The 25,956-nt window shown below is 28.9% G+C and overlaps 2 protein-coding genes across 2 annotated transcripts; both read left to right on the forward strand.

Moving 5' to 3' along the window:
* The first annotated feature begins 3,148 nt into the window (after window positions 1-3,148).
* On the forward strand, window positions 3,149-6,208 carry LOC130941998 (katanin p60 ATPase-containing subunit A1). Its single transcript, XM_057870661.1, has 7 exons — window positions 3,149-3,461; window positions 3,546-4,053; window positions 4,228-4,425; window positions 4,749-4,993; window positions 5,170-5,328; window positions 5,473-5,560; window positions 5,710-6,208. The coding sequence occupies exons 1-7, from the start codon at window positions 3,340-3,342 to the stop codon at window positions 5,989-5,991; spliced, it is 1,602 nt and encodes a 533-aa protein (XP_057726644.1). The 5' UTR covers window positions 3,149-3,339; the 3' UTR covers window positions 5,992-6,208.
* Window positions 6,209-14,828: 8,620 nt separating this feature from the next.
* On the forward strand, window positions 14,829-16,687 carry LOC130941575 (gibberellin 3-beta-dioxygenase 1-like). The gene is made up of 2 exons (XM_057870129.1): window positions 14,829-15,442; window positions 15,791-16,687. Exons 1-2 carry the CDS (start codon window positions 14,958-14,960, stop codon window positions 16,431-16,433), a joined length of 1,128 nt encoding a protein of 375 aa, XP_057726112.1. The 5' UTR covers window positions 14,829-14,957; the 3' UTR covers window positions 16,434-16,687.
* The last annotated feature ends 9,269 nt before the right edge of the window (window positions 16,688-25,956 follow it).

Consider the following 25,956-nt stretch of genomic DNA (forward strand, 5'->3'; position numbering starts at 1 on the left):
TTGTCCAAAGAATGATTTTCATTGAGTAAGTTTGAGATGTTGTGTAGTTCGAAAATAAATTTTTTGTGCTAAATTTGATGTTATTTGAAGGAATAGTGACAAGAGATTTATATAAGTAGTTCAAATAATATGGAATTTGAATATTTGTAACATAAAATTTATTATGATTAATAATATTATTATGACATTTGTAATATAGATGTTTATTATATTTAATGAGTTATTTATAGAAATTAATAAATTAATTATTGGGGTTATAAATTTATTGTATTATTTATAACGGTAAAATATAATAAATATAAAAATATGAATTTAATATTTCTGTAGGCTACAAATTTTTATATATAAAATTTTTTTATGACTTTTCGTTCTTGTAACAAATATTTGAATTTGTTCATCATATTTTTTTTTTATAATTACATGAAGAGGTGTTCCTTGTAATATTAGTAAATCATAGTTAATAATTAATTAAAAATTAATTACATTTATATAAAAATTTGTAACCTACAGAGATATTGAATTCATATTCTTATATTTATTATATTTTACCGTTATAATTAATACAATAAATTTATAACGGCCAATAATTAATTTATTAATTTTTATAAATAATTCATTAAATGTAATAAACATCTATATTACAAATGTCATAATGATATTATTAATTATAATAAATTTTATGTTACAAATATTCAAATTCCATACTATTTGAACTACTTATATAAATTTCTTATCACTATTCCTTCAAATAACATAAAATATAAGAGTAGATACATGAGTTTATCCACCTTATTTTCTGCTGATTTAAAAATAATAGATGATTTGATAAAAAATAAGTAGTTGATTTTAAAATTTTGCCAAGTAAATAATGTTGCTGACATGTTATTAGTAGAAAGAGAAAGATGTGTCAAAAATAATGTGGGTAAACTCATGCATGCATCTACTTTTATATATTAAAAATAAATTGTCAATGAGTTATAGTTCAAATGACATAGTTTTCGATTAAAAAAATGATTAATAATATTGGAAGACATTTTAATGGGAGTACATAAAGAGTACATAATATATAAAGTGTAATAACTAAACAAATATTTTTAAGGTAATTTTTTATTTTCTTCAATAATAAAAATAACTTATTTTTTTCCCTTTTTTAATTCTTTTGGTTTATCAAACCATTAACATTACAACTTAAACAACTTAGTTTAAGACATAAAATTTTCTTCACAAAAAAAATGATGATAACAAAAAAAACACATTTGACAACCATTTTCATAGTTCTAAGAAGATGCTGCTGAATGAATATCTACAAAAAAAAATGATGAAATCAGCCTACCATTTGATTCGCGTGCTTTGCCAGGATCCGGATCAGAGCGGTTATCACAGAAATTCAGCTTTCCAAGCTACTTGCTTTGTATATATTCTCGTTGTCAGACATTGATGGGGAAGATATGACAGAAAAGTGCGTTACGAAGATGAAGAAATTGGCGGAGAACAATAAAATTTCTGAAAAATTTATTGTTTTGATGGATTCAACAATCTGTATCACATTTGATTTGTTCGTTGGCTATAATTCGGCTCAAATAAAACTATAAATCGGAATCTATTTAAAATTAAATATACATATATTATATGAGGAGTACGTAGAGAATACGTGTTTTGCTCTCTTAATAGATTTATCCTATAAAATCAAATAATTACGTGCCAACTTAGATTAACACAAAAATTTTTTCATAAATCTTTCTAAACAAACTTGTTAAAAAGTAGTTATCACATAATTAAATTTATTAAATAATATCTCCACAATATTAGATCCACTAAATAATCGTCCGTAATATAATAATTCTATAAATATATTCACCGGTGGAGTGGGAGTAAAGTGACCATTGGAAGACTGTGTTTAATAAAATTGTGAGTGATACGTGTCCGAATGAGTAATTTGTGCTAATTTATATGTGAGAAATTTTTGTATGACTTATTTGGTGAGAGTATTTGGTGTGGATGAAAATTTTTTTAATTAGTAGTTAATAGTTGGAGATCGAAAACAATTCAAAGACACTTACTTCTCTGTTTGGAGAAAATTTGTAGGAATGATTTGAACAAAATTGATTAATTTTTTGTCGTGGTAATTACATTATTTTTATATTGTGGACTAAAATGTCTATATTTTTATTTTGTTAAATATATATAGAAAAAGATAAAAAAAAGATAAAAAAAGATGAGATTACAATAATAATGATAATGATAATAAGAAGAAGAGAGAAAAAGAAAAAAAAAGATTGTGTAAATATAATAGAATTTTATTAGATTGGTTATAAAATTACTTGGTCATTTAACATTTCTAAAAATAATGTTAAGAAGACAATAATATAAAATTATTATATTTAATTTAATATCCATAATTTTATATATATAACATCTATAATTATATATTTATTACATATAAATTTACTTATTTGTTTTAGCAATAATTATAAAAATACAAAATAAAAAACAAATGCATTAAGAAAAAACTAAAAATGTTAAAAAAAAGTTTATATCCCCCTATGGTTTCAAACTATGACCCCAAACATTATACTTAAATAAAGAATAAATTGTTAAAATAATAAATTCTTAACAAAAATAATTTTAAAAAACACGAATGTTAAAAATATTATTTTTTATAGACGAATAAAATCATTTTGTTAATTACTAAACGATTTATTTATTTGATTCGAATTTTTGTTGTAACATTTAGATAATTATTTAAAATATGTTTACACAAAAAAAAGCAAAATTTGATCTTCAAATTTTTTATTTTTCTAAAAAAGGGTCATTCACCAAAAAATAAAAAATTCATTGTTTAAAAGTAACAAATTTTAAAGATAAAATAACCTTATTTTTCTAATAATATTTATAAAAAAAATTACATTAAAATTTAATTTAAAAAACACATTTTGATAAGATCTATATTTTTATCGTATAGAATTATTTGTCATTAGATCATGATTAACATTTTCAGCAACAAAAATTTTCAATACCAATATAAATAAATAAAAGAATTAAATGAATAATTGAGTGGTTGTAAGTTGTAACCAGAGATCCAAAATTTTGAGATGAAAAGTTGTTGCGGGTCCAGTCCGTTACCCCTTACCACTTACCAGCAGCCAACGACTCTCTCCAAACACGAAAAAGCCCACTAAAACCCCAAACCAACCTTTGCCTAAATCTCAAACCAGAAACTCCCAGGGTCTGTCCGGTCATTTTACACCCCCCTTCACTGAATTCCTTCCTCGCCGCTTAAACGCCACCGTTGCGAGGCCCATTCCCGCAGCTGCACTTCAAACTCGAAAGAAGAGAAGAATGAGTGGAGCTTCGTTAACAGGCTTGCAAGACCACCTCAAACTGGCAAGAGAATACGCTCTCGAAGGACTCTACGACACTTCCATTATCTTCTTCGACGGCGCCGTTGCTCAGATCAACAAGTAATTCATACAATCCTCGTTAATCACTCAACTAATTTAGTTAGTAATTAGCTCTCCTAATCGGGTTTAATTTTGGAAATTTAGGCACCTAAACACTGTTGAGGATCCGTTAATCCGAGCGAAATGGATGAACGTGAAGAAAGCTCTGTCGGAGGAAACCGAAGTGGTGAAGCAGCTGGATGCGGAGAGAAGGGCATTTAAGGAAACTCCTGTTGGGAATGGGCGGAGGCGTCCTGCTTCACCTCCGATCTCTACCAAATCTAACTTCGTTTTTCAGCCGTTGGATGAGTATCCAACTTCTTCATCCAGCGGTCCAGGTGGTCCCTTAGACGATCCCGATGTGTGGAGACCGCCCAGTCGAGATGATTCTAGGTCTGGTAGCGGGAGAAGGCCCGTTGTTTCTGCCCGCGGGCCTACTCGTAAGTCCCAGCAGGATGGAGCTTGGGCCCGTGGCGGCCCTACCAGGCCCGCTGCACGCGGTGCTAAGGCTGGTGGTGGTGGTGCTGCTGGTAGGGTTAACTCCGGAGCCCGGGGCGCAACCGCTGCCAAGAAAGGCACTGCTTCTGGAAAATCCAGCAAATCCGATTCAGTTGTAAGTGTAGCTCAATTTCCTCTACGAACTTGGAATTAAATGCAACATGTTGATTTGGATGAAATGCAATCTTTGTTGAATTAGTTAATTGGTTTAGTGTATAATGTATTATGGATATAGTATTATAGTTCAGTGTTTTGATGAAGTAGTGCACATTTTTGTTTGAATGGATAGAATGGTGATGGTGATGATGGGAAGACAAAGAAGGGGCAATATGAAGGTCCTGATCCGGACTTAGCTGAGATGCTCGAAAGGGACGTGTTGGAGACGTCTCCCGGAGTGAGATGGGATGATGTTGCAGGCCTCACTGAAGCCAAGAGGCTTCTTGAAGAAGCTGTTGTCCTTCCATTATGGATGCCTGAGTATTTTCAGGTATTCATGGTTTATCTATACATACTATTCTAGTATTCTGATGTGTATATGATGAATGTTATACTTTATGATTGTTGTGATGTCTGGTGCTTTTTAGTCCCTTGGTAGTTGTTTCGCTATATGTTGAAATTTGAATTAGTCTTGCATGCTACTGTTTCTTGTTTTTCCTTGGAACTCTCTCATGCTTGTGTAGTCATGCACACAAATTCTCTTGTTATGCTGAGCTCCGATGGCCTTAAGCAGGCTGTTGTTGTATTTCTATCCCATTGTTGTTGTCATGGAAAGACCTTTCCTGTGGAATTCATTATATGTGATTCTTACAGGGGATTAGGAGACCGTGGAAAGGTGTCCTCATGTTTGGTCCTCCCGGAACTGGGAAGACACTTCTTGCTAAAGCAGTTGCTACTGAATGCGGTACCACTTTCTTTAATGTTTCTTCCGCAACTTTAGCTTCCAAATGGCGTGGTGAGAGTGAACGCATGGTGCGGTGTTTGTTTGATCTTGCAAGAGCATATGCACCAAGTACAATTTTCATTGATGAAATTGATTCTCTGTGCAATGCTAGGGGGTAAGTCTTTGCTGTTCTTTTCCTTACATAACAATCTTGTGTTTTGCGTCATGTATGCCATGTTTTTATTTGCGATGGGAGATAATGGTTGTCAACTACCCCTTGGGTTCACCCTGAGTTTGTAGTATCAGTTGAGATTATTTGATTTCTGATTGAGTTACCTTTCAATTCATCAGGGCTTCTGGGGAACATGAATCATCCAGAAGGGTGAAGTCTGAACTTCTAGTTCAGGTTGATGGTGTAAACAATAGTTCCACAAATGAAGATGGTACCCGGAAAATAGTAATGGTTTTGGCAGCCACAAACTTCCCTTGGGACATAGATGAGGCACTGAGGTTTGTATTTGCTTTTCTGCATCCTTTTCTTATACTTCTTAATTTGCATTGCAAGTGATAGAAGCATGCGATGAATTAGTTCTATCTTTTGGAAACCTCTTTGAATGTACTGATACAATTTGATGTTGATGCAAATCAAATCAGGCGAAGGCTGGAAAAGCGTATATACATTCCTCTTCCGAATTTTGAGAGTCGTAAAGAGTTGATCCGTATCAATTTGAAGACTGTGGAGGCAAGTTAGGACATTGTGATTTACCTATGACACAGTCTTAAAGATATTATTATTATGTATTGCCTTTAATTGATTTCTTCAATGAATTCAAATGAAAGACATTGAGCATCTAACAAATACAAGATTTTCATGTTTTGCCTTTGCACTAGGTGGCCCCTGATGTCAATATAGATGACGTGGCTCGCCGTACAGAAGGCTATAGTGGAGATGATTTGACAAATGTATGTCGTGATGCTTCCCTGAATGGTATGAGGCGTAAGATAGCGGGAAAAACACGCGATGAGATCAAGAACATGCCCAAGGATGAGATTTCAAAGGATCCTGTTGCTATGTGTGATTTTGAGGAAGCTTTGAAGAAAGTCCAGCGAAGTGTTTCTCAGGCTGACATCGAACGTCATGAGAAGTGGTTTACTGAATTTGGATCAGCATAAGGAACACTAATACAGTGACATTTCATATTAACCACCACTATTGTGCACTGGCTGCATGATTTGCTCCTACTCTGCTGTCAATATTTTATTTGATTTCTGATGAGTGTTCATTGTAATTTGCAGGTGCTGGAGGGTTCTTTAATTGTTTATTTGTATGTGTTATCAATGATTTTATGTAACCTAATACTGTTTTAAAGGAAATTGACTTCAACAACTACATCTGAACTCATTTGTTGGCCAAGGATCGTGTTGAACCATAGCATTCTAGGTTGTGAATTAAAAAAAAAAACACACACACACACACGGATAGATATATACATATATATTACCATGTTTTATTTTCTTTCCTTGTAACCAATGACCATTTAAAAAGTTCAGGATCTTAAAGTTCTTAATTCATGTATATAACCATATTGCTGTCGTAAATCATAATCCCACGGTTAACATCTAGCCAAATTTTTGTCATCAAAATTCAAAAGAATAATGATTTTTTTTACTGGAAAAGAATGATGATCAAATGATCAATTGATCGTGAAGTTGCCTTACATACAGGCTACAGCTAGTAATAGAACGGCCCCATGATGACAATAGAAACTATAGAAGTAGGGCTTCGGCCCGTTTTAAAAACAATAAAAAATAGTAAGTATAGAAGTAAGTTTTATGTGTTGAAACCAACATCATATTCTTTTGACCCAAGAAAAACTCCTTGATTTCGTTATTGGAGTTAAAATTGTTTATTTACGAAAAAACTGTTTTTGTTGAACCGAAATTGTTTATTCACGAATGATCTTCATGATCTATGTCTGCCAAATTTTTGCGATCGTTACGTTAAGTCGTTAACATACATTAATTAAAACTTAGTTTATATATAAATCTGATATAAATAAGTAGACATATAAAATTTACCTATAGCTAATGGCAGTTATTTTTTGGTGGAAATTCACATTCAGTATTTATGTAAAGTTGTTATTGCTAGTTAAGAAATATTAGATAACAATTTAATTAGGTGAAAATTAACTTTACGTGAGGGTTGTTAAACGGACTTTATTCGCAGACTATAATTTTTTAGTCCGGATTATTTATGGTCAACCCGATGAGTTAAACGGTCAATCCGTTTATTCTTTTACTTTATTTTTTGAAAAATATTTTGACAAAAAATACTACTTTTAGGTCAAAAACTCTTTAAAAATATTTTTTTTTAGTTGATGGGTCGGTTTTTCGGGTTGAATCAAGAGAAATATTGGCTAAAAAACATTTTTTTGAAAAAATGTAAAAAAAAAATAGACGGACCACCCGTTTAACCCATCATTTTTTTCCGGGTTAATTGGGCTCAACCCGTTTAACCCGAAATTTAAGCGAGTTTAATTTTAGAGGCAAAGCTCGCCTATTTAAATGGATAAACAGGTTGGCTCGATGGGTTTAACCCATTTTGATGGTCCTATGTAAAGTTGATAGTTGAGACTAATTTGACTAAATTTTCATCTAGTTATTAATTTTACGTTAAGTTGAGTGTACTCAAATTTTTATCATTAGTTAAACATATTAAATCATCTAATAATTTTTAACTAATAACTTTACATAAAAACAACTGTACATGAGTGTTCGGTTTTTTTGGTTAATGTGCATCAAAATTTACTTATGTTTATATTAAATTATAACAGTGGAGGGGGGAGGGGGCAGAGACAGACGACAGATATTTATTTAAGTGTATTCTGCTGAAAATATGGATATTGGATATGGAATATCGATGTCGAGGTAGACATCACCTCTGTAAGCGGGGACATATGCATTGGATAACTTATACAATTTATAATTTATATTGTTTTTCCTTCCTTTTTTATTCGATTAATTTGGAGATTATTTGTTATTTTGTACATAAATACATGCATGCATTGTCTGCATAACGTGACAAACTTCATTAAATTTTGTTAGTGTATGTTTGTTTTTCGGCTCATAAATCTATACGAGAAAAATAGTTCCTCCAATTTAACAAAGCAAAAATTAATTTAATATCACACCGCTTAACTTCATTGGAGTACGTGATGATTTTTTTTATCAAGTTAAATTTGTTATATATACACATGCTCTTTGTATAATATATGAAGTGACCCTCTGAGCTCTGTAGAGGTATTACCGTATTACATAGTATTTGGTAACGGTGTTAGACTATTGGTTTGCTATAATATGTATGTGCCTCTTCATGTGTGATTGAAATTAAAGTTTCAAGCATGTGGTTGCTCGTTTAATTTGTCGTTACAGACGCATGTAAAGTTTATCCTTATCAATTTTTTTTATAGAAGAAACTCAAATGCAGTCGTCTTTACGTAAAGTTGATAGTTGAGAGTAGTAAAATAAAAATTTAGTCAAATCAGTTAAACCATCTAACGGCTCTCACCTATCAATTTTACGGAAGTCGACTACAGCTGAATTTCCACTAAAATTTATATTGTATAAATTCATTGGTTCAATTTGAAGCTAAGGTCACAACCTATTATGTAAATAGCATGCATACGGCGGGGTTTACGTATGTATATACGTATTACGTAGTGAAGGCACATATAGAAGGCCAAGTTCATGTTTTCAGCAATACTACTCAAATGGACCAATAGACAAAGATTATAACTTATCCCTTATATTATAAAAATAAACCTAATAATAAAGGAAGTCATGGAAGATTTGAATTTTGATTTCACTTAATTATGATAAAAAGAAACAAACAAACTAAAAAACAGGTTTAATTAGGACGGTCCAATTGAAGGAAAACGCGTACATTATATGGCTGTGTCTTCGGGTTCTCCATATATGATGCTTCTCGATTTGTATATAACCTATGTGTGTATGCTATTATTATTATATTGTCACATGATCAAATAATTAAAGATGCATAATTATTTGTCTTTGCCGTGATAATTTAAGCCATGGCACGTGCATGTTGGGGAAGTTAGCAACATCAATCATCGAACTCTATCTCTTGGATGCTTAATTACTTTAAGTATGGTACGGATATTTCTCTATAAGTCAGGACATGTATATCTTTTAACCATTATAATCAAAATCTTGGATTAGTTAGAAGGAAATTTAACCCCACCATGGTATAATATATATATATATATTATACTCTCGCCCAAAATAAAAGCCAAACTAAAAAAAAATAAAAGGCCTGTCTAAAAGGATGGTATCTATCGCATATCCGTCATCTTTAAAGAAGTCGAACACATTAAAAAAGAATAGTTTATGCTTAACTAAATAAGTAACTGCTTTTCTGAATCTCTTCAACTATTTTTATCTTCTCTAAAAGATAGATCTTAACAAATTCTCAAAATAAAGGGAATGGTTATCCATCAATAAAAATGGAACTACTCTAACAAAAGTGGTTATCTACTCTACTATAAATATACTGACACTCTTCATGTATATTCACTTTCTAATCTACTAAAAATCTTAAAACCCTTGCTAACTTAAGTATTGGAGTCTCTTACAGGTACCACCTCCCACCACTTCACGAGAAACTCGGACAGGCTGCACCTCGACATATCAAAGTTGGACACTGCCACACAAAGGGATCTGGACCTCACGTTTAGGCCCAAATCAATGTTTCAGGTAACTCTCGAAACATTGGCGCCGTTGTCGGGGACTTGGAGCTCAACCCTTGATAATGGCGGATGATCAACAAAATGGTCAGACAGCCACCCGACATAAATAGGATGCAAGCATATTAAAAAGAGACTGAAATACAGTTTCTATGGATACCAAAAATTCTGTAAAAATTTCTCCCAATAGACAGAAAATATCAAATAGGGATAATAATTTTACTTCTACAATTAAATGGGATTAAATATACCAAATGACAGATATGAGAATAATGCACTCATAGGCACCAACCATGGTAGATGGGAAGCCACATATTCATCACCATCGTAAAAAAAAAAGAAAAGGGAAAGTGACTAATGCTAATCTCCTCGTGAAATAGGATGGACAACGAGATCTGTGCTGACTTACAACCACGGAAAAAATCATAATACCCACTCATGATAATGAAGCAATTTCATGTTTCAAATACATAGATTTTATGAAATAAATAAATAAATAAAATGTCCCATATTAGTTAGTAATGGAAGGAAGAATGAAAAACATTGTTGGCAAAAATAATGAAACCATTCTTTTCAATTTATGCCAAAAAATATAGCATTAGTCAATTTAAATGCTACCCAATCAGACGATAAATTGATGAATCTAGTTTTTTTTATTGGATTCACAAATCAAGTACAACAAATCAATGAATAACACCGAAAATTTTCATGGCACATCTTTCATTGGTTGCTCACAAATTGCATAATTGCCAAGGAATTTGATGTTGTTTGCACACTAATAAAGATAGATGGTTTCCAGAAAAATGAGCTCGACCTCCTTCCCAAAGTTCGAAAAAGAACTCGAATAAAGAAGAAGCTCCAAAACAAAAGATGACTCTAAGATACAACCAAAAGGTGATCAAAGGGAGCTTCGCCACTAACGACTTCATCTGATCCAAAATGACATCGGAATACATAAATTAGGAGAAGGATATATGGCCCCTAATTAGAAGGGACTTTACGACCTCCAAAGGTGAACTCTCGAGGTCTTGACACACTTGTAACTTTAAAAAGTACTACATCTAAGTAGCAAATTTTGTGTATTAGTGTACTCTTTTTTTCAACTATAAAGATTTTTTAATGAGGCACCAACACGAAAATTATGAGCAACCAAGCCCCTAGGTGCAGATTTGTAAAGAAATTTCTTAATAAAAATATTTTATCTCTTTCTTCAGAAACTTTCTATTTAGAATGTATTAATTTAAGTTCGACAAATTACGAAAATCATTGTCTGGCCTCGAATGGTCGGCAAGATGAAGCGATGAGGTATAAATTAATGTAAGAAGTTATATAAACAATTCTTACAAAACAACCTCAACGAGATCGGATAAAAAATGAATTGTAAAAGTAACTTAATAAAGACCGACTACTTGAAGTCGAAACTAGGAAAGAAAACTCATAACCTAACAAAGTTGCTAAAACTTAAAGTCAAGCAAACTCTGTTCAAACTTCAAACAGAAGTCATAAAATGTTCGAGTCAGACCTATGAAAAGATCAGGACTCAAGCAAGGACACTGCTCATATACTGACTCAAAACAAAAGTCAAGTCCAGTACAAATGAAAGGCCCGCCTAAAAGGGTGGTCTTTACCGAATACCCAACTTCCTTAAAGAGGTCAGACACGTTAAAAGGGACAGCTTATGCTTATCTAAGTAAGTAACTGCCTCTTTAAATCTCTCAAACTATCTCTATTTTTCCTAAAAGATAGATCCTAACAAACTCTCAAGATAAAAGAAACGGTTATCTATCAATAAAAATAGAACTACTCTAATAAAGGTGGTTATTTACTCTACTATAAATACACTGATACTCCTCAGATATATTTACATTCTAATCTACTAAAAACCTGCCTAAAGCCCTTGCTAATTTAAGCATCAGAGTTTCTTGCAGGTACCAATTCCCACCTCTTCATGAGAAACTTGGACAGGTGATACCTTGACATATCAAATCAAACACTGCTACACAAAGAAATTTAGACCTCAAATTTAGGTCTAAATCAACGTTTCAGATAACCCTCAAAATAATATCCATGCATTCGCTCAATAATATAGAGTGTTTTATCAAACAACTATTACTATTTACTAAGATCTTAACTACTAGATCTATATCATCTATTTTATGTTAGAAAAAAATTATCAAATACTCTGAGTGTAATTTATAATATACATTGATATTTATAACGATATAATTTTAACATATATGACATAAATTGATTGGAGTGGATTAAACGATAAATAAATTTCTAATTTTTTATTTTAAAAACAAAAATTTTTGTTGATTAATTAAAATATAAAAAATGTCTTTTATTTTTTAAAATGCAAAATATCAAAAAAAAATTTTAAAAGACTAATTTATTTTTATATATTTTAGACAGAATAATTTAGATATTTCGTTTTTAAAAATTAGAAACTTTTTTATATTTTTAATTAATTAGAGACTTGTCTTTAAATTAAAAGTGAAGAATTTATTTATTTATTTATTTTTCTAAATTTTTTTATTTTATAATATTCTTAGAGTATTAATTAATAATGAATAAGTAAAAAATATTGTTATTATTAATTTTTTTCATTAACAACATTCAATGAAATTCTAGCTAGTTAATTATTAGGACAATAAATAAAGAAAAAGTATGAAAAGCCAATGGAATATTTATACAATGTGTATAATGAAGATTTATAGAGTATTAGAGATATAACCATTAGTGTTATTTTTTTCTATCAGTTAAAGCTTTTAGAATGAGTGGTACCATAATATAGTATTAGAAAACTAAATTCAAAAAATCAAAAGTTCAATTCTTAATAAACCTTAAAATCATGGTTATTATTGTACACATTGTACGAGAATAATTTCAATTCAATAGTATAGTTTAATTAATTAAGTCATGCATCTTTCTTGACCGTTGAAAATATCTCTCTTTGTATCAGATAGTGCAAATATCTGAACGTATGTATAGTATTATAAGGAAAAGTAATGCATGTGCCTATGTGGTAATAATCTTTGAGACCTAGGTAGAGTAGTAGTAGTAGAAGAGCATAGTCTTGAAATTAGAATTGGTATGGTCAAAATTATTACAGACTCCAGAAGAAATTTTGCCTTACCAGTTTAGGAAGACACCAAACCATGCATGTTCTTTGACTGCAAATAAAAGCCATCTTATTTTAATTAGTACTTAAAGAATGTTATTTTATCCTCAAAATTAAATAATGTTCAAGCTTAGCTTAATTATATATGAATCTCACGCACTAAACATGTTCATTATAAGTTTAAATATACATAAAAAAAAATGACCCACGTTGCATGATAACTGAGGTTCTTCATTCATATATAAGGGACCCCATATATTATTCTTCATTCATTTACTATTTGAATTCTCGTATACTTAAAACTGTTTTGCCTTTACTTTTCTTTTTATTTTACCAGAAGTAGTATAATATATAACACAGCATAATAAGTTACTAGTAATGGTAAACAAATTTGAAGTAAATGAAATGGTGGACCTTAGGTTATATCGTTATATATCCAAAATTCCAAATCAATGGGGGAAGCCATGGCCCGTGGGTTGAGTAGGAGACCCAAATCGGTCCCCGGGCCACGTGAAGAGCATGTGCATCATAGGAAGAGTAATGTAATGTGTGATATCTGATCTGTGATATTGTGAACACACACGAGCCTGTCCCATGAATGCATGTCATGTCATGAGCAATTTCAAGTTTTCAACCACAGGGTGGGCCACAACCTTTATCCCTCCAAATCATCATCTTATTCATCATCAATTAATCAATGACATCAACATACACTATATATAGTATTTCTTAATGAGTATCTTTAAAGTACATTTCAGAAATAAATAAAAAAATACTAATTTTTTAAAATTATTTTAACATGATATTTGAAACAATAATACTAGAGAATTAAGATGGTTTCAGTAAAAAATCAGCCAAATGCTTCTGAGTGAATCTAAAATTTTTACGTGGATGGTACTTATGTTAGGCATTAAGATGTTTTTTTTCTTTGTAAATTGGATGGTTCTGTTTTCTGATTTATCATGTTTTAGTCATTTGGAAAGAGAATAAGGGTGAATAGACGAAAGTTAATTGAATCAGTTTCCGTGATTCATGTTGCAATGATACTGTATCTCTTCCTAATTGGAATGTGGTGAAACATTTGATAACCAATATTTTAAATCATAAATAAATAAAACTAATTACTATATTTATAATTAACTAAGTTGTTCATTCTTTTAAACTTATTAAATTAACTATTATGTATTTCTGTATATTTACACACATTGATTTATATATATTTTTAACTAAATAATTAACAAAATAATTAAATCTGTAATAGATTAAAATTAAATTTATTTATAATTGTATAATAAAAATTTATAAGATGTCAAACAAGTATTTTTATATATAATGATTAATTAGTGGCTAATTTTACTTTTTTTTTCCACTTTTAACATATCGATTTTGTCAAGATTACAACAAATCAGGTTTCTTGAACAAGAAGAATGCAGAACTAGAGCAGAGAAAGAGAAAGTGAATGATGAAACTAAAAAGGTGCATCCTTAGCGGCCAGCGGGTAGCAATAGCCAATAAGATGCGGATCATAATAAGTGGTGATAGCATTCGAATGTTTTGGGATCGAGTTGAATGGTGTGACATGCCAAATCAAAACATTATTATAATTATTATCATTATATATATATGTATATATACATGTATATACGCATACATTTGGTAAGGATGGGATGAGAGCGATAACCCAAATGAGAGGGGTATTGTGGGTGTTGTCATATAGCGAAATTGAATGAGATAAATCATAAATCATAACACAACTTGGAAGCCTTTCATTTAAATTTCTTTATACTTGAGGACAAGACAAAGGCACATGTTAACGTAGGGGCCCTTACTCTTTTCTTGGAATTTCAATTATTTACAACATTAGTATATATATTTAGTACAATCTAATAACAATATACATGTCTTAATTATAACATTAGAGGGTTGGATTTCACTTTCTTTTATTAGTGTGTGCAATATGTATTGAGGACAAGATAGTCCTTTCCCATTGTATTGTTCATACCTACTAATCTACATGTATAATTTGGTTTGGGGTAAGGGGAAAGTTTGTCGCCTTGTGGCCTATGATCTCTATATATGCTATCTTGGCACAATCATGTTGTGCTCACCTCATCATCCTTTTTTTTTTTTCTTTTGGTACTATGTTTTCTAATTGCAATAAGTACTAGCAAACCATCAATTGCCATAATATTTATAACACTCTAGTATCTTGTTCCTACCCTAACAACATATACATATAATACTAAGAATTAAATATGCCTTCACTCTCCGAAGCCTACCATTCCCACCCTGTGGAGGTTCACCACCACAAGCACCCTGACTTCAAGTCCCTTCAAGAATTACCGGATTCGTACGCTTGGACACACCCAGGAGATCATGCTCTCGCCATCAATACTACTTTTTCCAATTTTGGTAGCGTTCCGGTCATTGACCTATCTGACCGAAACGCAACCAGGCTTATAGGGCATGCATGCAGGACCTGGGGTGCTTTCCAGGTCGTGAATCATGGGGTGCCCTTAAGCCTCCTTGACCACATTCAGTGGGTCAGTCAGACTCTCTTCTCACTCTCGACTCACCAAAAGCTCAAAGCCGCTCGCTCTCCAGATGGAGTGACCGGCTATGGCCTCGCACGCATCTCCTCATTCTTCCCCAAGCTCATGTGGTCCGAGGGCTTCACCATCCTTGGATCCCCTCTTGAACATTTCCAAAAACTCTGGCCCCAGGATTACGCTAAATACTGGTACCATTACCATTACCAACAAACACACATCCTCACCCACGTGCTTTTTCAATTATCATATTATTTATATGCATTAATACTATAGAGTATAGATACATAAAGATATGCAAAATAAAACACATTATGCTAATTAATTTTTGGTATTTGTTTTTTTTTTTTTTTATAATGAATTCATCATAATGAGAGTATTATTGAACCCACACTATAGAAGATTAGGCATGTGATGAGGATCTATTGCAGCGAATCCGCCACTTGTTTCTGCTTGTTATTTTGCTTCCGAGCCTATTTTTAATTGGTCAACAGTGCTGTGATTTTTTCCTTAACACTTGGCTTTCTTTGTCGTTTCAGTGATATTGTCGTGGAATATGATGAAACCATGAAAAAGCTAGCGGGAAAGTTAATGGGCCTCATGTTGGACTCTCTCGGCATTTCAAAGGAGGAACTTAAATGGGCCTGCCCCAATAAGGGCCCATTATTCAAAGACACATGCGCTGCCTTGCAATTGAACTCCTACCCGACTTGTCCGGATCCGGATCGGGCCATGGGGCTCGCCCCGCACACCGATTCCACCCTCCTCACAATCCTTTACCAAAACAACATAAGCGGGTTGCAGGTTCACCGGGAGAGCACCGGGTGGGTGACGGTGCCGCCGATCCCTGGTGCTCTCGTGGTAAATGTGGGCGACCTCTTCCACATTTTGTCAAACGGGTTATACCCGAGTGTGCTCCATCGGGTTCTGGTGAATCGGAGCAAGCAGCGGTTTTCGGTTGCCTACCTATATGGGCCCCCATCGAATGTGGAGATATGTCCACATGCGAAGCTAGTGGGCCCAACTAGGCCTGCTCTCTATAGGGCAGTGACTTGGAATGAGTACCTTGGCACCAAAGCAAAGCACTTCAATAAAGCACTCTCTTCCTTTCAACTATGTGCACCTAAAAACGGTTTGTTTGATGTAAACGAGTCTCACAAAAATAGTGTCCAAGTGGGTTAACATAGCTTTTCACCTTTTAGAACCTTCCCTCTTGCATGGTCTATTTTTGTACCAAGCATACACTAAAACCGAGATATATCTATATATATATTGCTTCTTAACTTGAACTACTATTTGGATGTTGTGGCCAAACAACCAAAAGGTGGAAGAACTTATTATAGATAGGAAAATCTTATAGTTTTCTATAACAACTATTATAAAAAGTTATATTTTAATTTAGTGTTGGAAGAATGTAATGTAAGTCCATTATTAATTTTTATTTATTTATTTGCTTTATGATGATTGGAGAGTGGAGACACTTCTAAGTTCTAAACAAGTATAAGAGAATTGTGCAAAATATTATTGATTGCTTATTGTAGATAATATTGTTTGGCCCTAAATGGGAGAGAGAAAATTTATAGAAAAGGCCATGCAGAAGATAAGATACATCAAATCAATAAAGTAATATGCAAACACAAAAGTTTCATACTTTCATTGGTGTTTCGTTTGTCTTTGTAGTGAAAGGGACGTTGCAAGATTGTAGAATTTATTTGAATATTCAGTTTACAGTACAGCACGCACAAGATAACATTATTATTTTCTTTGGAACTTGATATTTAGCTTTATCTATATATATAAAATTCTATGGTCATGAATAATGAATGATGCAAAGGGTTAATTATTATTATATATATATATATATATATACCAAACCTGCCCAAAATTTTATTTGTAAACTAATAATGTGCACGAGTTTGATCGATCGGTCCAACAGAAGAGGTATATATAGCTAAATGGCTAATAATCACTTAATCATATAGATATCTCAAACCTATGTTTTTATATTTTAATTTTTCAATATCTTGTTTTCTTGTTATTGTTGTTATATTAATCAATTCATTGATGAAATAGATTATCAAATTGATGGTCGCCACAAATTAAGAGAAGGACATGCAATTAAGAGATTAAATGAACAATGAATTCTACATTTCTTCTACTACATACATTTCAGTGAAGTGACTTCGATGGACGGTTTAGAATGGTTATTTTGGTAGGTATGTAGATAGTTATTTTAATTTTTTATGTGGATTATTATTTTGATTGTATTAGATTTAGTTATATATAATTAAAATATGTTGGATGTTAAATTTATTAGATATGCGGATTGTTATTTTTATTCTTAAGTGGATGGTTATTTTCACTATGAGTGAGCGACACTAATAGCAGTGTATGACAAGTCAAGCAACGACATGGGATGAGATGATTATTGATAAAGGTGAGAGAGACAATCGATTGAGAAATAAAAGAATATTGAAGTAAAATGTTTTGATAAATTAAAATTTGTGATGATTTTCTTTTTAGAATAATTGAGTAAATTTTTTTATTTAAATAATTTGTAAAATATTTTTTATTTTTTATATGTATTTAATTAAATGTGGAGTACATTATTTACATTGTTCAAATTTTTCATTGTCCTGCCGTACCAAATTGCTTATGTTTGCTTATTTACTCATCTATGAACTGTGTTTGCTTGAGAGAGTAATTTAGAATCATCATAGCTATATATTATATATAAATTAACAGCTTCAACTTTCACATAAAATATAATTGGTCTATAAGCTGTTAGAGAAATTGGGTTGTGCAGAGAGGTGTATATGTGGAGAAGGTTTTGCTAAGGTTACTGAAGAGGGATAAACTTGACACTTGAAAAGGATAACACCAAGGGTAGAAATGGAAAAAGTTCGTTGAATGGTGTCCTGGTGAAATTGCAATTTTGCATCTCAAATCAACATTTTTATTCATCTCTGCATCTAAGCAAATATAGTAGTTACTCGCACAAAAGTATTCTTATGTGAAAATGAAAATTTAAATTTTTTAAATAATTTAGCATATTTAATTAAATGACTATTTAATAATTTATAATTATCATAATAATATAAAAGACATCATCATATATGTGAGTATTTACCTATTAATTATATTAAGTATATATTAAAATTAATTATTAAATTTAATTATTAGAGTAAAATATATATTAAAATATAAATAAAAATATTATTTATATATTAAAATTAATTACCAATATATTTATATATAAATGTATATATAATTTAATTTATTTTTAATATATATTTATATTATAACATATATTTTATATTCGTAACTAATTTTAATGATTAATTCTATTATACATAAATAATATAATTAAAATATAAAATATATATTAAAAATAAATTAAATTATATATATATTTATATACAAATATATAATAACTAATTTTAATAATTAATTTTAATATATAAATAATATTTTATAACTCACATTTATACTGTACTCAGAATTCACCTTTAATTTAAAGCACTCTTAGATGGTGATGGCATCTTTGTCATGGTTGATATTATAAAATCTAGACCATAGGACTTTTTTATGTGTGCTGATCACCATAAAATTTAATGCATTAATAACGAGAAAAAAAAGGCGAGATCTGAACAATTGTTTGGGATCTTAATTGTGATTGATGAAGTCTTTCATACCGTTGATTAGGTAGTAGTAGTAATTAGTGAATTATAAACTTATAATAATAAGGAGAACTCACATAATAAATGGATGAACTTTGTTGCAAACTCATTTAATTAGAGCATTTCCTAACCAATCATTAGATTCTATCGTTATAATAATCTGAACCGTGTCAGTATTGGTTGTATGAGATTTTTTTGGTAGTTGGTATGTATGTTGCCTTGTGCTTTGAGTTGAGTCATTGGGTGTTCATTGTTTTTTACTTTTTTGTTTTAGCTATTGATTGACTTTAAGTTTTTTTTTTTACCCGGCTAGAGAATTAATTTTTTAGTTAATATTAAATTTTAAATTTTAAATTATAATTTAATACTAAATTTTAAAACTTATAAACAAATATTAAAAATATATTTTTATAATAATACAAATATTGTTTTGTACTCTTGAATTGAAAGGTATAAAACAAATAGATGATCCAATTAAGCCTAAGATATTAAGGTTAGCATGGAAATCACATAAAATTATGAAAAACGTTTAAGTCATGAGGGCGGTTACTAGTGAAATCACATAAAATCGTATTAAAAATATGTTACAAGATGATAAAAAAATTAACTCAACGAATTATAATTCAAGTCACATAATTTCCTTATCTTCGTCTAGAATTTTGGAGTTCTAATCTCACTCTAAAAATAAATAGAGAAATATTTGTTTCTCTTTTCATAAAGAAGGATCATAGAAGTACAATAAACCATATGTAATTATACGTATGTAAGTATGTATGTGATGAGTAGCAAATTGAAAGGAATGGTAAGTTGATCCAATTTGAGAGCAATGATTTGGGGAATGAAACAATAATGTTCTGAACACAAAGTTAGTGTTGTCTCTCTGCAACAACCACGTGTTGGTGGCTGTCCAACTTGTTCATCATCAGAATCACAGCCTTATCGTTCATATCATGGAGCAATGCTAAGTGTTGTTCTTCTTATTTTACCCTCAAAACTCATTTTCAATTCGACTTTGCAGTGTTTTCAGTTTTCACTTGTTTGATTTATTCATCGTTTGTCCAATTTGCATATGCATGCTGTCCCTACGTCTGTGACACCATTATTCATTATTCATGGTCCTAAACTTTTACTTCTTTTTAATCATTTTCTTTATGGAATAAAATTGGAAAAACCTGATCTATGTTTCACCGTCACCATATATAAACAGAAATAATTAATATGTTATTAATTTTCAGTTCAATATCGACAAAATAAACAATGATGGGTGTTGGAAACTTGTAAAATTGTATTTTAACATCAAATAATAAAATAAGTATTTATTGATACACTCTGTCCATATTTAATTTTTATCATTTAATTTTTGGATAGACAATATTAACTAAATTTTTTTATTATAAAATAATTTTAAAAAATTTAAAATTTAGAATTAAAATTTAAAAATTTTAATTTAAAAAATTTGGCTGATATTAAGAAAAACAATTTGATCGTAATTAAATGTTAATACATTTAATAAAAATTTAAAAAGTTAACTAGTATTACTTTGTGTATAAAAAAATAGTAATACTATGCAATTAATTTTTTTCCGTTAATATCAACTATAAATTTTAAAATTATTTTATTCATCTTAAAATTTAGATATTAAATTATAAATTCTAAATTCTAAATTTTAAATTACAAATTTAACTATTAAAATTGGCTAATAATATTAATTAACTAAAAATTAATTTTTTATATATTTTAAAATAAAAATAAAAGATCGTATTGACTACTTAGGATTTTCTTAAGAAGACATTAGACAACATATATTTTGTTGAAAAGAAAAATGAGAGATTCTGTCGCATAAAAAATTATGCGTGAGATGTGTAGAGGTATATGCTAATGCTCGGTTAAGATTTTTCCATCTTCCAATAAAAAAACACGTTCAGCAAACTGCTACGGTATAAAAAAGACATCATTTCATATTTAAATCAATTTATGCTTTTTCAATAAATTTATTCTAAAAAACTATATACATTAGAGTACCTAAAGAGTACCTCCAAGATATTTAAAAAGAGTATATATATATTTTGAAGTCCTAGCTAAAGAAAGAAAAATTTATGATAAAAAAGAAAACAATTTATGATTATAGTTGTACATGCTAAGCCATTATCAAAATGATGATTAGCATTCATATTATTGTGATTGTATCAAATGAAATCACTGAATATAAAAAATAAAAAATCATGTTGGTCACTTTGGATTTTTCTTAAAAAAAGACATTGGAAAACATATATTTTTTTGAAAAAAAAAAAAGATGAGAGAATCAATCGCATAAAAAATTATGCGTGAAATGTGTGGAAGGTACATATTAATGTTTGGTTAAGATTTTTTATTTTTCAATATATAGAAAATAAAAAACACTTTTAATAGACTGCTGCTGTATAGAAAATACATTATTTTATGTTTAAATTAATTTTGCACTTAAACATTTAATTTATTATAAACTGTTCTGATAAAACTTTATTCAAAACCTGCAAAAAAAAATTTTAAGAGACAGTTAAAGGATGAAATTATACATTTTTGTTATTAACATTATCTATATAAATTTTTACATAAAATACTAAATACCTAAATTTTAATAAATTTATTCTAACAAACTATATACATTAAAGTATCTAAAGAATACCTAAAAGGTATTTAAAAAGAGTATATATATATATATTTATTGAAGTCCTAGCTAAAGAAAGAAAAATTTATGATAACAAAGAAAACAATTCATGATTATTAGTTGTACATGATAAGTTATTATTGAAGTGATGATTAGCATGCATATTATTGTGATTGTATCAAATGAAATCACAGAATATAAAAATAAAAAATAATGTTGGCCACTTAGGATTTAAAAAGACGTTGGATAACATATATTTGTTTGAAAAGAAAAAATGAGAGAATCTAGTGTATAAAAAATTATGCGTGAGATATGTGGAGAGTATGTACTAATGTTCAGTTAAGATTTTTTTATCTTTGAATACATGAAAAATAAAAACACGTTCAGCGTTCAGCAGACTGCTGCTGTATAGAAAAGATATTATTTTATGTTTAAATTAGTTTTGTACTTAAACATTTAATTTATTGTAAACTGTTCTAATAAAACTCTATTCAAAATCTGCAAAGAAAAAAATTTAAAAAACAGTTAAAGGATGAAATTATACATTTTTATTTTTAACATTATCTATATAAATTTTTACATAAAATACTAAATACCTAAATTTTACTAAATTTTAATATATATATATATATATATATATATATTGAAGTCCTAGCTAAAGAAAGAAAAATTAATGATAACAAAGAAAACAATTCATTATTATTAGTTGTACATGTTAAATCATTATTGAAGTGATAATTAGCATGCATATTATTGTGATTGTATCAAATGAAATCACTGAATATAAAAATAAAAAATCATGTTGGCCACTTTGGATTTTTCTAAGAAAAAGACATTGGACAACCTAAATTTTTTTGAAAAAAAAAATGAGAGAATCTGTTGCATAAAAAATTATGCGTGAGATGTGTAGAAGGTATGTACTAATGTTCGATTAAGATTTTTTTATCTTTCAATACATAAAAAATAAAAAACACGTTCAGCAGGCTGCTGCTGTATAAAAAAGATATTATTTCTTGTTTAAATTAGTTTTGCACTTAAACATTTAATTTATTGTAAGCTGTTCTGATAAAACTCTATTCAAAATCTGCAAAGAGAAAAAATTAAAAGACGGTTAAAGGATAAAATTACACACTTTTGTTATTAACATTATCTATATAAATTTGTACATAAAATACTAAATATCTAAATTTTAATATATATATATATTTTGAAGTACTAGCTAAAGAAAGAAAAATTAATGATAACAAAGGAAACAATTCATGATTATTAGTTGAATATGTTAAGTCATTATTGAAGTGATGATTAGCATGCATAATATTGTGATTGTATCAAATGAAATTATTGAATATAAAAAAAATAATGTTGGCCACTTAAAATTTTTTTAAGAAAAAGACATTGGACAACATATATTTTCTTGAAAAGAAAAATAAGAGAATACGTTGCATACAAAATTATGCGTGAGATGCGTGGAGGGTATGTACTTATGCTCAGTTAAGATTTTTCTATCTTCCAATACGCAGACTGCTGCTGTATAGAAAAGAAATTATTTCATGTTTAAATTAGTTTTGCACTTAAACAATTAATTTATTGTAAACTGTTCTGATAAAATTTTATTCAAAATCTGCAAAGAGAAAAAATTTAAAAAATAGTTAAATGATGAAATTACACGCTTTTGTTATTAACATTATCTATATAAAATTTTACATAAAATACTAAATAACCAAAATTTTAATATATATATATATATATATTTTTTTTTTTTTGAAGTCCTAGCTAAAGAAAGAAAAATTAATGATAACAAAGAAAACATGATTATTAGTTGTACATGTTAAGCCATTATTGAAGTGATTATTAACATGCATATTATTGTGATTGTATCAAAAAAAATCACTGAATATAAAAAAAAAATCATGTTGGCCACTTAGGATTTTCTAAGAAAAAGACATTAGAAAACATATATTTTCTTGAAAAAAAAATAAGAGAATCTGTTGCATAAAAAATTATGCGTGAGATGTGTGGAGGATATATACTAATGTTTAAGATTTTTCCATCTTTCAATACATGGAAAATAGAAAACACGCTCGGGAGACTGCTACTAAATAAAAAAGACATTATTTCATCTTTAAATCAATTTTGTATTTAAACATTTAATTTATTATAAACTGTTTTGACAAAACTCTATTTAAAACCTGCAAAAAAAAAAACAAATTTAAAAAACAGTTAAAGGTTGAAATTACACACTTTTATTTTTAACATTATCTATATAAATTTTTACATAAAATACTAAATACCTAAATTTTAATAAATTTATTCTAACTATGTACATTAGAATACCTAAAGAGTAGTTAAAAAGTATTTAAAAAGAGTATATATATATATATATATATATATATATATATATATATTTTTGAAGTCCTAGCTAAAGAAAGAAAAATTTATGATAACAAAGAAAACAATTCATGATTATTAGTTGTACATGATAAACTATTATTGAAGTGATGATTAGCATACATATTATTGTGATTGTATCAAATAAAATCACTGAATATAAAAATAAAAAATCATGTTGGCCATTTAGGATTTAAAAAGAAATTTGACAACATATATTTTCTTGAAAAAAATAATGAGAGAATCTGGTGCATAAAAAATTATGCGTGAGATATATGGAGAATATGTACTAATGTTCGATTAAGATTTTTTTATCTTTTAATACATAAAAAATAGAAAATACATTTAGTAGACTGTTGCTGTATAGAAAAGATATTATTTTATGTTTAAATTAGTTTTGTACTTAAACATTTAATTTATTGTAAACTATTCTGATAAAACTCTATTCAAAATTTGTAAAAAAAAAAATTAAAAATAGTTAAAGGATGAAATTACACACTTTTGTTTTTAACATTATCTATATAAATTTTTACATAAAATACTAAATACCTAAATTTTAATATATATATATTGAATTCCTAGCTAAAGAAAGAAAAATTTATGATAACAAAGAAAACAATTTATGATTATTAGTTGTACATCAAAAGTCATTATTAAAGTGATGATTAGCATGCATATTATTATGATTGTATCAAATGAAATTACTGAATACAAAAATAATGTTGGCCACTTAAGATTTAAAAAGACATTGGACAACATAAATTTTTTTGAAAAGAAAAAATGAGAGAATCTGTTGCATAAAAAATTATGCGTGAGATGTGTGGAGGGTATATATTAATACTCCATTAAGATTTTTTTATCTTTCGATACATAGAAAATAAAAAACACGTTCAGTAGACCACTGCTATATAAAAAAGACATTATTTCATATTTAAATTACTTTTACATTTAAATATTTAATTTATTATAAGCTGTTCTGATAAAATTCTATTCAAAATCTGCAAAGAGAAAAAATTTAAAAGACAGTTAAAGGATGAAATTACACACTTTGTTATTAACATTAGTTATATAAATTTTTACATAAAATACTAAATACCTATATTTTAATATATATATATATATATATATTGAAGTCCTAGCTAAAGAAAGAAAAATTAATGATAACAGAGGAAACAATTCATGATTATTAATTGTACATGTTAAGTCATTACTAGCTAAAGAAAGAAAAATTAATGATAACAAAAGAAACAATTCATGATTATTAATTGTACATGCTAAGTCATTATTAAAGTGATGATTAGTATGCATAATATTGTGATTGTATCAAATAAAATTACTGAATATAAAAATAAAAAATTATATTGGCCACTTAGAATTTTTTTAAGAAAAAGACATTGGACAACATATATTTTTTTGAAAAGAAAAAATGAGAGAATTTGTTGCATAAAAAATTATGTGTGACATGTGTAAAAGGTACGTACTTATGCTCAGTTAATATTTTTTCATCTTCCAATACATGGAAAATAAAAAACACGTTCAGCAGACTGCTGCTGTATAGAAAAGACTTATTTTATGTTTAAATCAATTTTGTACTTAAACATTTAATTTATTATAAACTGTTCTGATAAAATTCTATTCAAAACCTACAAAAAAAAATTTGAAGAGACAGTAAAAGGATGAAATTATACACTTTTGTTATTAACATTATCTGTATAAATTTTTACATAAAATACTAAATATCCAAAATTTTAATATATATATATATATATATATATATATATATATTTTTTTGAAGTCCTAGCTAAAGAAAAAAAGATTAATGATAACAAAGAAAAGATGATTATTAATTGTACATGTTAAGCCATTATTGGAGTGATGATTAACATACATATTATTGTGATTGTATCAAATGCAATCACTGAATATAAAAATAAAAAATTATGTTGCCCACTTAGGATTTTTCTAAGAAAAAGACATTGGATAACATATA

This window comes from Arachis stenosperma, chromosome 7, assembly GCF_014773155.1.
Source record: "Arachis stenosperma cultivar V10309 chromosome 7, arast.V10309.gnm1.PFL2, whole genome shotgun sequence".
NCBI classification, from domain to species: Eukaryota; Viridiplantae; Streptophyta; class Magnoliopsida; order Fabales; family Fabaceae; genus Arachis; species Arachis stenosperma.